The 13,083-nt window shown below is 40.4% G+C and overlaps 1 protein-coding gene across 2 annotated transcripts in view; it reads left to right on the forward strand.

The window, feature by feature from the left end:
- The first annotated feature begins 3,402 nt into the window (after nucleotides 1-3,402).
- Nucleotides 3,403-13,083, forward strand: part of HSPA4L (heat shock protein family A (Hsp70) member 4 like) — a 49,400-nt gene continuing 39,719 nt past the window's right edge. Inside the window, exons 1-2 of one of the 2 annotated variants that reach the window (XM_069493192.1) lie at nucleotides 3,403-3,622; nucleotides 12,678-12,735. In XM_069493192.1, the coding sequence (XP_069349293.1) occupies nucleotides 3,516-3,622; nucleotides 12,678-12,735 (165 nt within the window). In that variant the 5' untranslated portion in view covers nucleotides 3,403-3,515. The remainder of the gene's footprint in view (nucleotides 3,623-12,677; nucleotides 12,736-13,083) is intronic. The other variant, XM_069493191.1, reaches the window with a different exon arrangement.

Consider the following 13,083-nt stretch of genomic DNA (forward strand, 5'->3'; position numbering starts at 1 on the left):
TAAGACAGACATAATAAAGAAGTGAAGAAAACCAAAAGCTGGTTCTTTAACAAACCATAAATCATAAGAACCAAGAAAAAGAAGAGACTAAAATAAACTATATTAAAAATGAAAAAGATGGACATATAGCTACAGAAGAGATTTTTAAAATTAATAATTAACTTTGTGCCAACAAATGACAACCTAGATGAAATAGTAAATTTTCAATAAGAACATAAATAACCGTATTGATTCAAGAATAATAGAAAACATAGCCTATAACCACTAAAGAAATTTAATCAGTGGTCATAAATCTACTCATAAACTCCAGTCCAAGATGGTTTACAGGTTTGTCTTACCAATACTCAGAGAAAAGAGAGGAAACCCTTTTGGCTTCTTCTATGAGGGTAGTATAATCTTGATGCCAACAAAAAGAGTAAAGAAAGGAAAATTAAAGGCTAGTCTCACAAATATAGATGCAAATATCCTACATAAAATAATCACAAGCCAAATCCAGTGTATGTTAAAACAATCAGAACCACCATGGCCTAGCTGGTTTATCCCAGGGATACAAGAATGTTAAAAAAAAAAAAAATCTAGGCCGGGCGCGGTAGCTCACGCCTGTAACCCTAGCACTCTGGGAGGCCGAGGCGGGTGGATCGCTCAAGGTCAGGAGTTCGAGACCAGCCTGAGCAAGAGCGAGACCCCGTCTCTACTAAAAATAGAAAGAAATTATATGGACAACTAAAATATATATAGAAAAAATTAGCCGGGCATGGTGGCGCATGCCTGTAGTCCCAGCTACTTGGGAGGCTGAGGCAGTAGGATCGCTTGAGCCCAGGAGTTTGAGGTTGCTGTGAGCTAGACTGACGCCACGGCACTCACTCTAGCCCGGGCAAGAAAGTGAGACTCTGTCTCAAAAAAAAAAAAAAATCTATTAACATTGACTGCATTAACAGATAAGGGGAACAAAAAGATCATTTCATTAGATGATGAACATTTAAGTTTCATTATCCACTTGAGAGAAAATCTCCTAGCAAACTAGAGAAAGAAGATAATTTTTTAAGTTTCTTACATCATAAACAAAACTTTAATGTTAGGGACAAGACAAGGATGTTTATCACTACTGCTTAATATTTAACATTTTCCTGGAGAGCTTAAGCAACATAGTTAAGAAAAAAAAATAGAATTAAAAACGAAAAAAAATAGTTATTTTCCAGGCCGTGTGGTTCTGTACACAGGAAATCCAAGAAACTCTACAAATACTAGAATTTCTGTAAAAGAGTACAGCAGGCTTGCTGGATACGTGATCTATAAATATACATAAATCAGTATCATTCCTATATTGTAACAGCTGCTAAGCATAACTACCACTTATTGACCTTTTTGGCGCCAAGCACTGATGCTGTGCTTACATTATTTAATCATAAAAACAGCCCAGTAGGTATATTCGTCTTCATTTTAACAGATTGAACCTGGGGCTTGGAGAGTTAAGTAACGTGCCAAAGGTCCTACAGGTAGAAAGTTAGGCGAGGCTGGGAACTACAACCTAAGTCTATGTGAACCCAAATCATGTCATTATTTAACTAATAGGTACTCCCGTCCTCCCAGTAATTGTAAGGAATGTGATGACACCACCTTGCTTCTGGCCTCAACTGTTTTTTACCTTAAGTGGCATTTTTTAAATAGAAAAATCATTTTTACACCCTGAAGTTTTACAGACAGCATGGATACATAAATGGAGTCAGATAAATTAATTGCCCTAAGAGCGTTTTGGAATATTTCAGAATAAATCTAGATGGTGGGCCCTAAAGGATGATGTCTAAAGAGGTGTCTGAGGAGAGGAGGTGGAACCCAGGGGCCGCCCCGCAGGTTGGGGGCCAGGACCCAGGACGTGGCCAGGGTTCTGTTGCCGGCAGCGGTGCCCAATCCCTGCGCTGCTTGCGCAGTGCCTGCTGGGAGGCCGAGCCCTGGGCGCCTTGGAGGGCGGCATCAACTGCTTATCCCAGGGCTCCTGTGCGGTCATGGACTGAAGGGAGGCATGACAGACACACCAGAGTCGAAGCGATACTGTCCAATCCAGTTTCCTCGGTATCGCCCTAGAAAATGGATTTCCTGTTCATTATAACAGCAGCAGGAGCGATAACCACACTTGCTGCTGCCACTGTAGCAGCATTATTAATAGTGAAAAGTATAAATTCTTTAAAGAAGTGGACGACTACGGACAATAAGAATACTGAAGAATTTCCTAAAAAATCCAAGGTTACTTTCAAGGTGCCAACCGATATGGAACAGGAAACAAACAAAGAAGTGAACCAAAAGGAACAGGGCAGCCAAACTTCGTAAGTGTAAAATATAACTTGGTTAAATTACAGACAGGCAACAGAGGCCAATCAAATGAAGAGGGAAGGCGCTGGACCACACCAGGCCCCTTTTCTGAGGACCACAGGGAAGGCTGGTGTCGAGTGACGGGAGTTAACGTCACTGTCCTGTGAAACTGGTTTTCAGAGGTAAGGGTTAGTGAAGCAGACTGCATCTTTTATAATGGTGTGAAGCTAATGTTATCAGTGTGCTCTTGTTTCTTGACAGAAGCTTGGCTTTTGGTATTTCAAACCCTGACACCAAAAAAAAAAAAACTCTAAAATTTGTTCATTCTGCTTTCACACAAGAGACTGGCTCAAGAAGCATAGGGACGCCCTCCCCGGCTCGGCAGCGCCCCAGGGGCGGGGCCGGGGCGGGCGCGCGCGCGCCGCACAATGGGCGCCACCTCACAGAGCCCGGCGCGGGCTTCGAGCGCGCCGCGGGCGGCACATGGCCCCTCGGGGCGGCGAGGCCGGCGGGTGGGTGCTCGGGCTGCGGGCCAGCCCCTCGGAGGGAAGGGGCGAGGGGCCGCTTCCGACTTCGGGTAGGCCTCAGTAGCATCCTGCGGCAGTGACGGGCGGCCCTAGTTGCCCAAACAACCCCAAAGGGTGTCTCAGAAGCGTTTGCAAACCGCCGGCCAGCCGCCTCTCAGCTGGCCCAACCGCAGGGCGTCCAGCTGCGCTTCCCTTCCTCTCCTCCCCGATTCTCCCTGCCCCGCCTTCCCTCCTCTCCCCTCCTGCCCCGGCTGGCTCAGCAGCCTCCATCTTCCAGATCTTTCTTGAATCCGCAGCTTCTCGAGCGGCCGTTGCCCGAGCGCTGACGGAAGCTGCCGAAGTCGATGCCGGTCGCAGCCTCGGGCGGGGGAGCGGAGGCTCGTGCGCCTCCCCGGCGGCCGAGCGCGCAGGCGCAGGCCCCCGTAACTGCCCGTTGGAGGCGGCCGAACCGCAGTGGAGAGAGACCTAGGCAGGGGGACGCGGCGCAGTCTGCGGCGCTTACGGGCTCTGCTCCCTCCGCGGTTTCCCGACGCTCTGCCCTAGATTGTCTGCATAGCGACTGGGGGTCATCTCTCGTTTGCTCCTCGTAGGCGTCGGGATCCCAGCAGCAGGAGCTTAGAAGAGGACGTGGTTCCCGCAGCGGAGGCTTCAGTACCAGCACCCCGACCACTGGGCGGCGGGATGTCTGTGGTTGGCATTGACCTCGGTTTTCTCAACTGCTACATCGCTGTAGCGAGGAGTGGCGGCATTGAGACCATCGCCAATGAGTACAGCGACAGGTGTACCCCGTAAGTGCCTTTTCTGGTCAAAACCCCGACCTTAAGAAACATTTTCTCTCGCCCTTACGTTTTTCTTGCCTGCTGGTTTACTCGGATTTCCCCTCTGATGCGCGCCGAACCCCGAGACGACAGGTGCAGCCCATCAACTGCAATCTCAAGAGACCTCTGGTTGGCGGGCCCAGGTGGCAGTCGGGCTTCTTCGCCCTGCAAAGCTGGTTTTCCTTGAAGTACAAGGGACTTAACTAGTTTGTGCATCTCTCCTTTCTGTATCCACACACATGCCTTCGTCCTCGTGCCCCTGCCCCCGCCCCCCAGAGCCCTTGCTTTAGGTTGCGGGAAAGGGGTTGGTGTAGGACCGCCTTGGCGTCCGGAACATCGGAGAAAGATCCCCGGTCGCCTCTAGTGGGGTTGGCCTGGGATTATCGGCCGCAGGCGGGCATTCTCTCGTGAGCTGAGTAAAGAGTTCTTCATCCTGCCCTTCCTCCTTTCCCCATCTCTATGGGTGGCAGCTTTCGCTCAGAAAAGTAAGAAGTCAACGCTTAGATTATACCCGTCAGAAGATGAATTGCAGATTCATCTGGCCCCAAAAGCCATTTTTTGATGGGTGGGAGGAACTGAGGTTTGTGGGGTTTTATAAAACCCAGTGTCCTTGAGAATTGGAGGTAATCGGACCGGTTTCCATGGGTGCAGGTTAATGGTGCATTAATAGGGAGAAACGCAAGGATGGGAGTCACTGGCCTTGTGTATTGGTAATGTACGCCAATTAGTGGAAAGTAGGGGGGATTGATCCTACCAAAACAATATCGTAGAAATACAGTGAATTAATTGTTGGAGAGTCGGAGGCGACTATCCTGTATGAACATGATTGTGCAGTGATTCTATTATGAACACTTGATGAAAGACTTCGGAGGAGTGGCGTCATGTCATGGAAACATGTTTCCACATGTTCCGTTGTGTCTCTGGTCTGAGAAGTTTGTTGGCAAAGAATATACTTAAGTAATGCTGGCATCTGAAAAACTAGCTTCCTATTGTAGGCTCCTGTTACCAGTAATTTTATGGAGAACCCAACTGTTCATGTATTACTTTTTATGGGAAGGTAATTAAACATATTAACTTGACCCTTTTGACTGGTCCGAAGTATAATACCTTAAATATCAGACTAATCTCAACTAAGGTCAATGTTAAATGGTCTTTAAATGTCTAAATTACTATAGTTTTATGGATAGTTTAAAATACGTGAAGGAGGTGTTGAAGAGCATTTTCCGTGAAGCGGTCTGTGCTTTGATTTCTTTCGAAGACTGTGCTAGAAGGTTTTATACCACTTTTTTAGATGTACACATTATATTCTATTGACATTTTGGATGTTTGTATTTTCAAATATGGGCATAGATCAGGTAATCCTCAGTACTGTTTGAACTTTTGCTTCTACTTACTACATCTTTTCCTGGCTTTTATGCACAATGAGAGGCTGAAGCAGTAATTGTGAACTCTCTATGAATTAATCTCAACAAGATTTGTTTTAAGCCACAACAAATAGCGGCTTCTGCCAGTGAAGGATCAGGAAATTCCACTCTTTTTGTTCAGCAGAATAGAGGTTAATGGGGGCAGTCTTTGCCTTCAGTAACTCAACCTATAGAGAAAAAGTGAGCGATAGGGTGGACATTGTCCTAGTCCTTAAAAGCGTTATGCTAAAAGATAAGAAACTAGAACTGTAAGAAAGATAAATTTCCAGGCTCAAAAGTCTTGTTAGCCGTGATTAACAAGACTCTTTAAAGAACCTGGGCAAACTTACAGAGCAAGAGTTCTTTAAACATTAGGCTACTAGAGTCTTCTGGAAGTCTTTTTGTTACTGTTTTCCGGCACATAGGCATATTGGCTGATTCTATGTGACTAAGATTTCATGTATTTCTGATTTGTGTGTTAGAAAGCCGATACTAATGTCTAGATTTAACGATCTTAATCCAAACTAGAACATTCCTAAAGTGGATCGATCATATCCTCACTTAGCTGGCATCAGCAACTCTGCTCTCTGCATGGCTATGCACCGTCGTTTACCTCAGAGTATATCTTTTGTTGTTACTAAACAAAAAGTTTTTCATGGTAATTTGGTGGTCTTACACTGTGTGTTTACTTTATGGGTCCAATTATTGAGGGAAAACATACCCCTTCCTGGTCCCAGGATATTTATCCATTTATTGAGTGACTGTCATGCAAAAAGCATCATACTATTGAAGAAGCCTTAACTTTCCTAATACATCACCACATTTAGTAATGCATATAAACTAGTTTTGGAAAATATGTTTTCCATATTCCAGTTGCTTACATTAAGGTAATGTGACAGGTATTTCTGAGATGCAAATACTGCATTCTGAGATGTAACTAAATCAAACATTTTCTTCCTATGAAGGAAATGCTTGGTTTCAGCGTCCATTCTTTTTCACATCTATTTCATTCTTTAATATACTTGATTATATATACACATGGGGGGATCCCATGTATAAACCAAGGAAGACAGCTTAATGAAAAAGAGAATTACTACGTTTTGGCCTATAAAGGTCTGGGGACAAATAATTTAACGTTTATTCTTCAGATTCAAAAGTGGGAGTGTTTGACTCGCTTCTCATCTCCTGTGTAAGTTGAAGAGGGGGGAAAATGGAAGAGAAAAAATAATTGTACAAACTGAAGAGAAAAACTAATTTTTCTGAAAATTTTCTTATTTTTAAAAATATTACATAAACAGTACCTGCTCATTGTAGAAAAATACAGGTACATTAAAAGATGAAATTAAAAATTATAATTTCTCCACCCAGAAATAAAACTTCCAGATGGTTTTCTGTGTGTGTTTTCCAGGGGAAGGAGTAAGATAAACTTTATATTCTGTTTGGTAACCTCTTTCTATGTAAAACATACATATTTCTTCTATAACATCGGTTTCAATGTTTGTGTAATCATTATGTTATGTTAATTTCATCCGTCTCCTATTGGACATCCAAGTTCTTTATGATCTTGTTTTTGTAAACAGTGCTGCAGTAACTTACCTTTGTAATTAAATTTTTGATCCTTAATCCCTTCAAATAAATTCCTAGAAGAAGAATTACTTAGTGTGCACATTTTTAAGGCTTTAGCCTTGTTTGTATTGTTCAATTAAGTATAATGTAGGGATTAGAATTTAAATCCCAGGCTTAATTATATCCAGGTGATTAGTTTCACACATGGGGAAAATGTACAGCCAAGAATCCTCATTCAATATCAAAATAAAGCATGTGGTCAGCTGTAATCATATTGATAGTAGTGATTGCAACGTGCCAAATGCTGTGCTTGCACTGTAATGTATATCACAGTTCTGTTAGTTTTCTAATACTGGCTATCTTTTTTCCATAAAAAGCCTAAAGCAAATTAAGTCACTTGGCCAACAACTAGTAAGCAATGAAATGGATTCTGTTTCAGGTCTGTCTAACCCCAGAACCCACATGTCTTTCCATCACCCGTTGGCATAAGGAGAGTGTGTGTTACTATATAGTTACTATATATAACACACAAGGATAATAGGGATGTAACTATCAAAGGGACAAATTACCTGGCTGAACAGTTACTGTACAAAGAAGCATCTTTGCCATCAATAAACATCTATTTTCGGCACTATTTCACCACTTCCCGTCACTTTCATCACTGCCTGAGCTCCGCCTCTGCACCTCCCCTTCCCCCCAATTCCATGGAAAAATTGTCTTCCATGAAACCAGTTCCTGGTACCAGAAGGTTGGGGACCACTGCCTTAATGGACTTCTGACCACATCTGAAGATATTTTTGGTTGTCATAGCTGGGGGTGGAAAGGCATTACTGGCATCTAGTGGTTAGAGGCCAGGGATGCTCCTAAAGTCCTACAATGCACAGTACTTTCTCCCAACAAAGAATTATCTGGTCCAAAATGTCAATAGTGCCAAAATTGAGAAACCCTGCTCTATGGACATCTTGGCAACCATCGTTGAAACTAGTTGCTCACCTTAATTTAAACCTGTTGATTGTGCTTTCCTATCATTAATTTAGCTATTATGTTTCTTAGCATCTATTCAATGATAGCAGAAGAGCTAAAAAGTAGTAATTGTGATCTTATGGAACTAGCAAGGAAAAAATAAAACGGGCTATTTTTAAATCTTAAGTGGTAAAATTGTGAGGTTTTGAATCCGTAGTGGAGATAGATAAAGGAGCAAACAAATTTGGAGAGGGCTGACCTCTTAGGCAAGAAATCTATTAGTCTTCTGGCAGTATGTGTTTTCTCCAACTGATCATGCTTGGCTTTATAAAAATAAGCTTTAGAAGAAGGAAAGAAAATCTTAAATTTTATGGGAAAATATGGATAGATCTTTCTTAAAGTAAAATCCTGAATTTGATTTTTATGCCCTTCCCTACTAAAGAAACATAAAACGTTTAGAAATCTTTTTTGTTTAGAATTTTGTAGCATTTTCTGAGAATCTAAGACTACCACAGTGGTAGCAACAGCAGGTTGGATGTTATAGATTTAAGCTGCATTGTTTTTTAGATATAAAATGGGATTTCTAAATAGTAGTCAAAATAATCTATAAAAAGTATAATATAAATAGATTCTGCTGTTTATATATTTGGATAAATTATGTCCTTTTCTGCAAAAACTTTCTATCAGCCTCATAAGTGTTATAATGTGATTATTTCCCTCAGTAGTATTAAGTCAGGTAAAAGTTTTGAGAGAGAATAGGTGTGTAATTTATTTGGATTTTTCTGAAAATCTTTGGTAGGTATTTTTTATTTAATGGTTGTAACATTTTAGAATCTTTTTGAAAGAAATTTGAAGGAAGGAGTTTGAAAACCTTCAGCTTTGTGAAGTGGATTTTCTATGTGTTCAAAAATGGGCCTTTCTAAGCCTATTTAATTTACAAGTTTTTTAAACTTTAAAAATTGTCTACTTTTAACTTCAGACAATATCTCATGATGGTAACTGTGTAGCTTTCTTTGTGAAGTAATAGATGTGTGAAACGTATTTCAAAGAACCTAGCACTTAATAAATGATAGTTGAATCTGAATTTTATTTGGCTCTGCTATTATAACAGAAATTAAACTCCTGAGAATCAACCTGACAATAATATTTTCTGACACTCAAGTGATAGTAAGGTAGCATAGAAAAATTAGAAATATTTGAAAGTGGGTCCGAATAATAGAGTTGAGAGCCAGTCATCTCTCACGGTAGGGTGAGAGATGTCAAATCCATATTTTTCTTGATAGGTGAGTTTTAGGATGGAATGCCAACAATCCACACAGATTACCGTATTGGATATGCACATTTTTAGTCTGGCAGAGAATATGTTGAATCAAGGAGTTATTTACAAGAGATGTGAAGATGTCATATGAGCCACTGATTTCCTGTTATACCCTTTTTTTCCTGTTTTTCACCAGATGTTAGCTAGAGAACAGTAACTTCTATTCCCTCCTGCATCACTTTTAACATTTCTGTTCTAAATATTATCTGCTTGGATGTCTCCAGGATACCTCAAACTTAACACGTCCAAGATAGAACTTGTGACTGTCCCTCCACACACCTGTCTCTCTTGCAGTGTTTTCTGTCTCATTGAATGGTACCACCATTGACCTCCTTGTGCAACCTGGAAACCTATACATAATTATTGTCACTTGCCTCTTCTTCCTATCTAGTCCAACACTATCCAATAAAAATATGTGAGCTGCGTAATTTTTTTTTTGAGACAGAGTCTCTGTTGCCCAGGCTAGAGTGCCATGGCATCAGCCTAGCTCACAGCAACCTCAGACTCCTGGGCTCAAGCAATCCTCCTGCCTCCTCCCGAGTAGCTGGGACTACAGGCATGTACCACCATGCCCAGCTAATTTTTTCTGTTTTAGTAGAGATGGGGTCTTGCTCTTGCTCAGGCTGGTCTCAAACTCCTGACCTCAAGTGATCCTCCCGCCTCGGCCTCCCAGAGTGCTAGGATTATAGGCATGATCCACTGCACCCGGCCCACATACAGAATTTTAAATGTTCTAGTGGCTCCATTAAAAAAGCAAAAAGAGGTGAGATTAATTTTTTTTTTTTTTTTTTTTTTTTTTGAGACAGAGTCTTGCTTTGTTGCCTGGGCTAGAGTGAGTGCCGTGGCGTCAGCCTAGCTCACAGCAACCTCAAACTCCTAGGCTCAAGCAATCCTCCTGCCTCAGCCTCCCGAGTAGGTGGGACTACAGGCATGCACCACCATGCCCGGCTAATTTTTTCTATATATATTTTAGTTGGCCAGATAATTTCTTTCTATTTTTAGTAGAGACGGGGTCTCTCTCTTGCTCAGGCTGGTCTCGAACTCCTGACCTCGAGCGATCCACCCGCCTCAGCCTCCCAGAGTGCTAGGATTACAGGCGTGAGCCACCGCGCCCGGCCAAGATTAATTTTAATATGGTTTATTTAACTAAATATATCCAAAATCTTATCTCAACATATAATCAATATTTTAAAATAGAGATTTTTGCTCTTATAATATTAAACTTTCAAAATCTGTGTTTTATTTTACACTTATAATGAGCACATCTTAATTCAGACTAGTCACATTTTATGTGCTCAATAGCTACATGTGTCTGGTAGCTAGTGGCTAACATATAAGATTAGTGTCTGTCACCAATTTCTTTTGAGTTTTACCTCCTAAATATTTCTTAATTTCTCTTTTCTGTCTCAGCTGCCACCATCCTGTTATAAATTACTGCTAACTTCTTGTTTTCCTCTCATCAGTTCAACTATAGTCAAAATGATCTCCAACAAACTCTCTACCACTTTTATCCCATCATTATTTACTCTTCAAATCTCATCACTGCCTCAGTTAAGGCTTTCCTGACCCTCCTCCTTTAGTTCCTGCTGTTATCTACTCATATAGCACGATGTGCCCCCTGTGGTAGCCCCTAGTTTACTTTCATTTTTATGAGTCTACAGTGTTGTAAGACCCAAGAGAGCCTCTTGTCTGTCCTCTTTCTCTCACTATTGTATCCCTGCCAACTAAAAAAGTGCCAGGCATATGGTAATTATTCAACAAACATCTGTCAAATTGGCTAAATGAACTTTTTAACCATTTGCCTTCCCTGAAAATCCATTGGTACCTAACTTAACAGTGGCTTGTTTGGCCCTTGAAAAGCAGTGCTCTGGAATATTGCCTTTTCAGTTTGTATTATGTATCAGTATGCAATGTCCTCTACATTATTCAAAAACCTTTAATGAATTCCCATTACCTACTGAATAAATTTCAAAATTATAATCTGGCTATGATAGTATCTTACCAAACTGTCCTATGAAAGTAGCCAAATTGTATTCTTCCTAGCCTCCAAATAAGCATTATCCTTAGGAGCTATCATTCCATTCATTCAGTAAGTAACTTTTTACTGGGTACCAGACAATGATCTAGACTAGTGCTATTCAGCAGAACTTCCTGTTTTTCTGTGTGTATTCTGTTTTCTGGATATCCACTAGCTACATGTGGCTTTTGAGTTGAGCACCTGAAATGTGACTGGTCCTGGGGAACTGAATTTTTTATTTTATTATAGTCAGTTTAAATTTTAATGGCCACATGTGGCTCATGGCTACCATATTGGATAGTGCACAGTAAGGCAGTGGGCATGCACTACCCTACCCTCCTGGAGTTCACACTCTGGCATGGAGATACAGCCAGTAAATAAATTGTCAGGTGGTGACACATACTCTGGAGAAAAATTGAGTAAACAATATGAGGTGTATGTTGGGAAGGAGCAGGAATATTGTTTATATAGGATGGTCAGGGTAGGTGTCTCTGATAAGCCGACAGTTGGGCAGAGACCTGAAAGAAGTACAAGCACAAGACACACGGATGTATTTAGAAGTGTTCAGAAAGAGGGAACCGCATGTACAAACGCCCTGAGGCAGAAGTGTGCTTCGCAGATTCTAGAAATAGCAAGGAGACTAGTGTGCCTAGATTGAAATTGCAGGGTAGAGCAGGAACTAGACCATGATTGGATCTATTAATTATCTATTTGTAAGTCATGGCACCAGTGGAGGGTTTTCAGCAGAGGAATTTCATGATCTTAATCTTGAAGGTAGATCACTTTGTCTATTATATTGAGAATAGACTGACATCTATATACCAGGAACATCCTCTTCCACAAGACAGATACATATTAAATGTTTTTCCCCCTTTTGAGTCTTAATTCAGAAGTTACCTCTGTTAACTAGAAATGATTATTCTTTCCTTTGCTGGTATCATTCATAATCCTGTATGTTTGTTGATTTTTTTCAATAGTCTTTAAATCCTCCAACTACAAGGATTATGGCTTATGTTAATGTATACACAGTGCCTGTAAGTGTTTGTTGGTTGAATATAGTTTCCTATAGTTATGCTGATGGACTATAGTTTCCTATAGTTATTGAAATCATGGAAATACTTTCTTGAATTGTAACGTGAAATGGCATTTTGATGAAAATGTTATTTTATACTTTTATATTACATTTAAATGCAATAATTAAAATAGCACTAATTTATGCATTGTTTTTTGTGTGCCAGGTATTGTTCTAAGCATTTACCTATATCATCTATTCTCTTAATTCTCACATAACCCTATCAACAGGTATTATCATCACTGTTCCAGATGGGAAGCTGAGGAAAGTTATGGTCATGTAATTTTGACAAGATTAAGTGGCAGAGCCAGGATTTGAATCCAAATAGCTTGTTAAATTGACTAAAAGAGTATTTTAACTGTTTGCCTTCTCTGAAAATCCACTAGTCAATACAGTTTTTTTGAAAAAATAGGTCATACACCAATAGAACTTGAAAACCAATTTTGGGAACTAACATTGTATTGCTAGCTAAGACTTTTTTTAAATTCTAAGATTTATTCTGACCACCATTCCATTATTTAGGAATGTTTTAAAGTATGTAAAATTTCAATTTGCATAACCTACTTTTAAAATAACATATGGTGATATTAATCCTTTTCAATTTATTTTTAATAAGGAGACGCAAAATAATAGCACATTAATATAAAAATACCATGGAAACAAACTTTTTGTTTTCCTTTGTTTAGGGCCTGTATATCTTTGGGATCAAGAACTCGAGCCATTGGAAATGCAGCAAAGAGCCAGGTAAATTGATAATGTGGATGTTTTGACGTCCAGGAAGAATTAACTGGGGTCTTGGTAACTAAGTTCCCATGTTAGATAAGAATAAAAAAGAGTGAGGAAAATATGACAGATCCTAATATCTTTGTACTTTATTAGATACAATTTGGTTTGGGTTGTAAAGTATATCTTGAATTTTAAAATCTTTTTTAGTTGTGAAGTTAGGGTGTGCTACCAGGTGACATCAATTTTTCCCTGTGTGGTCACTTTCTGAGGGGAATATATCTATCTAGAACATATATTTCAATGATAAATAACCAAATGTCTTCGTAAAAGAAGGTGGAAAAAATGGAAGAACTGATTTCCAGAGTA

Source organism: Eulemur rufifrons, chromosome 18 (assembly GCF_041146395.1).
Source record: "Eulemur rufifrons isolate Redbay chromosome 18, OSU_ERuf_1, whole genome shotgun sequence".
Lineage (NCBI taxonomy): Eukaryota > Metazoa > Chordata > Mammalia > Primates > Lemuridae > Eulemur > Eulemur rufifrons.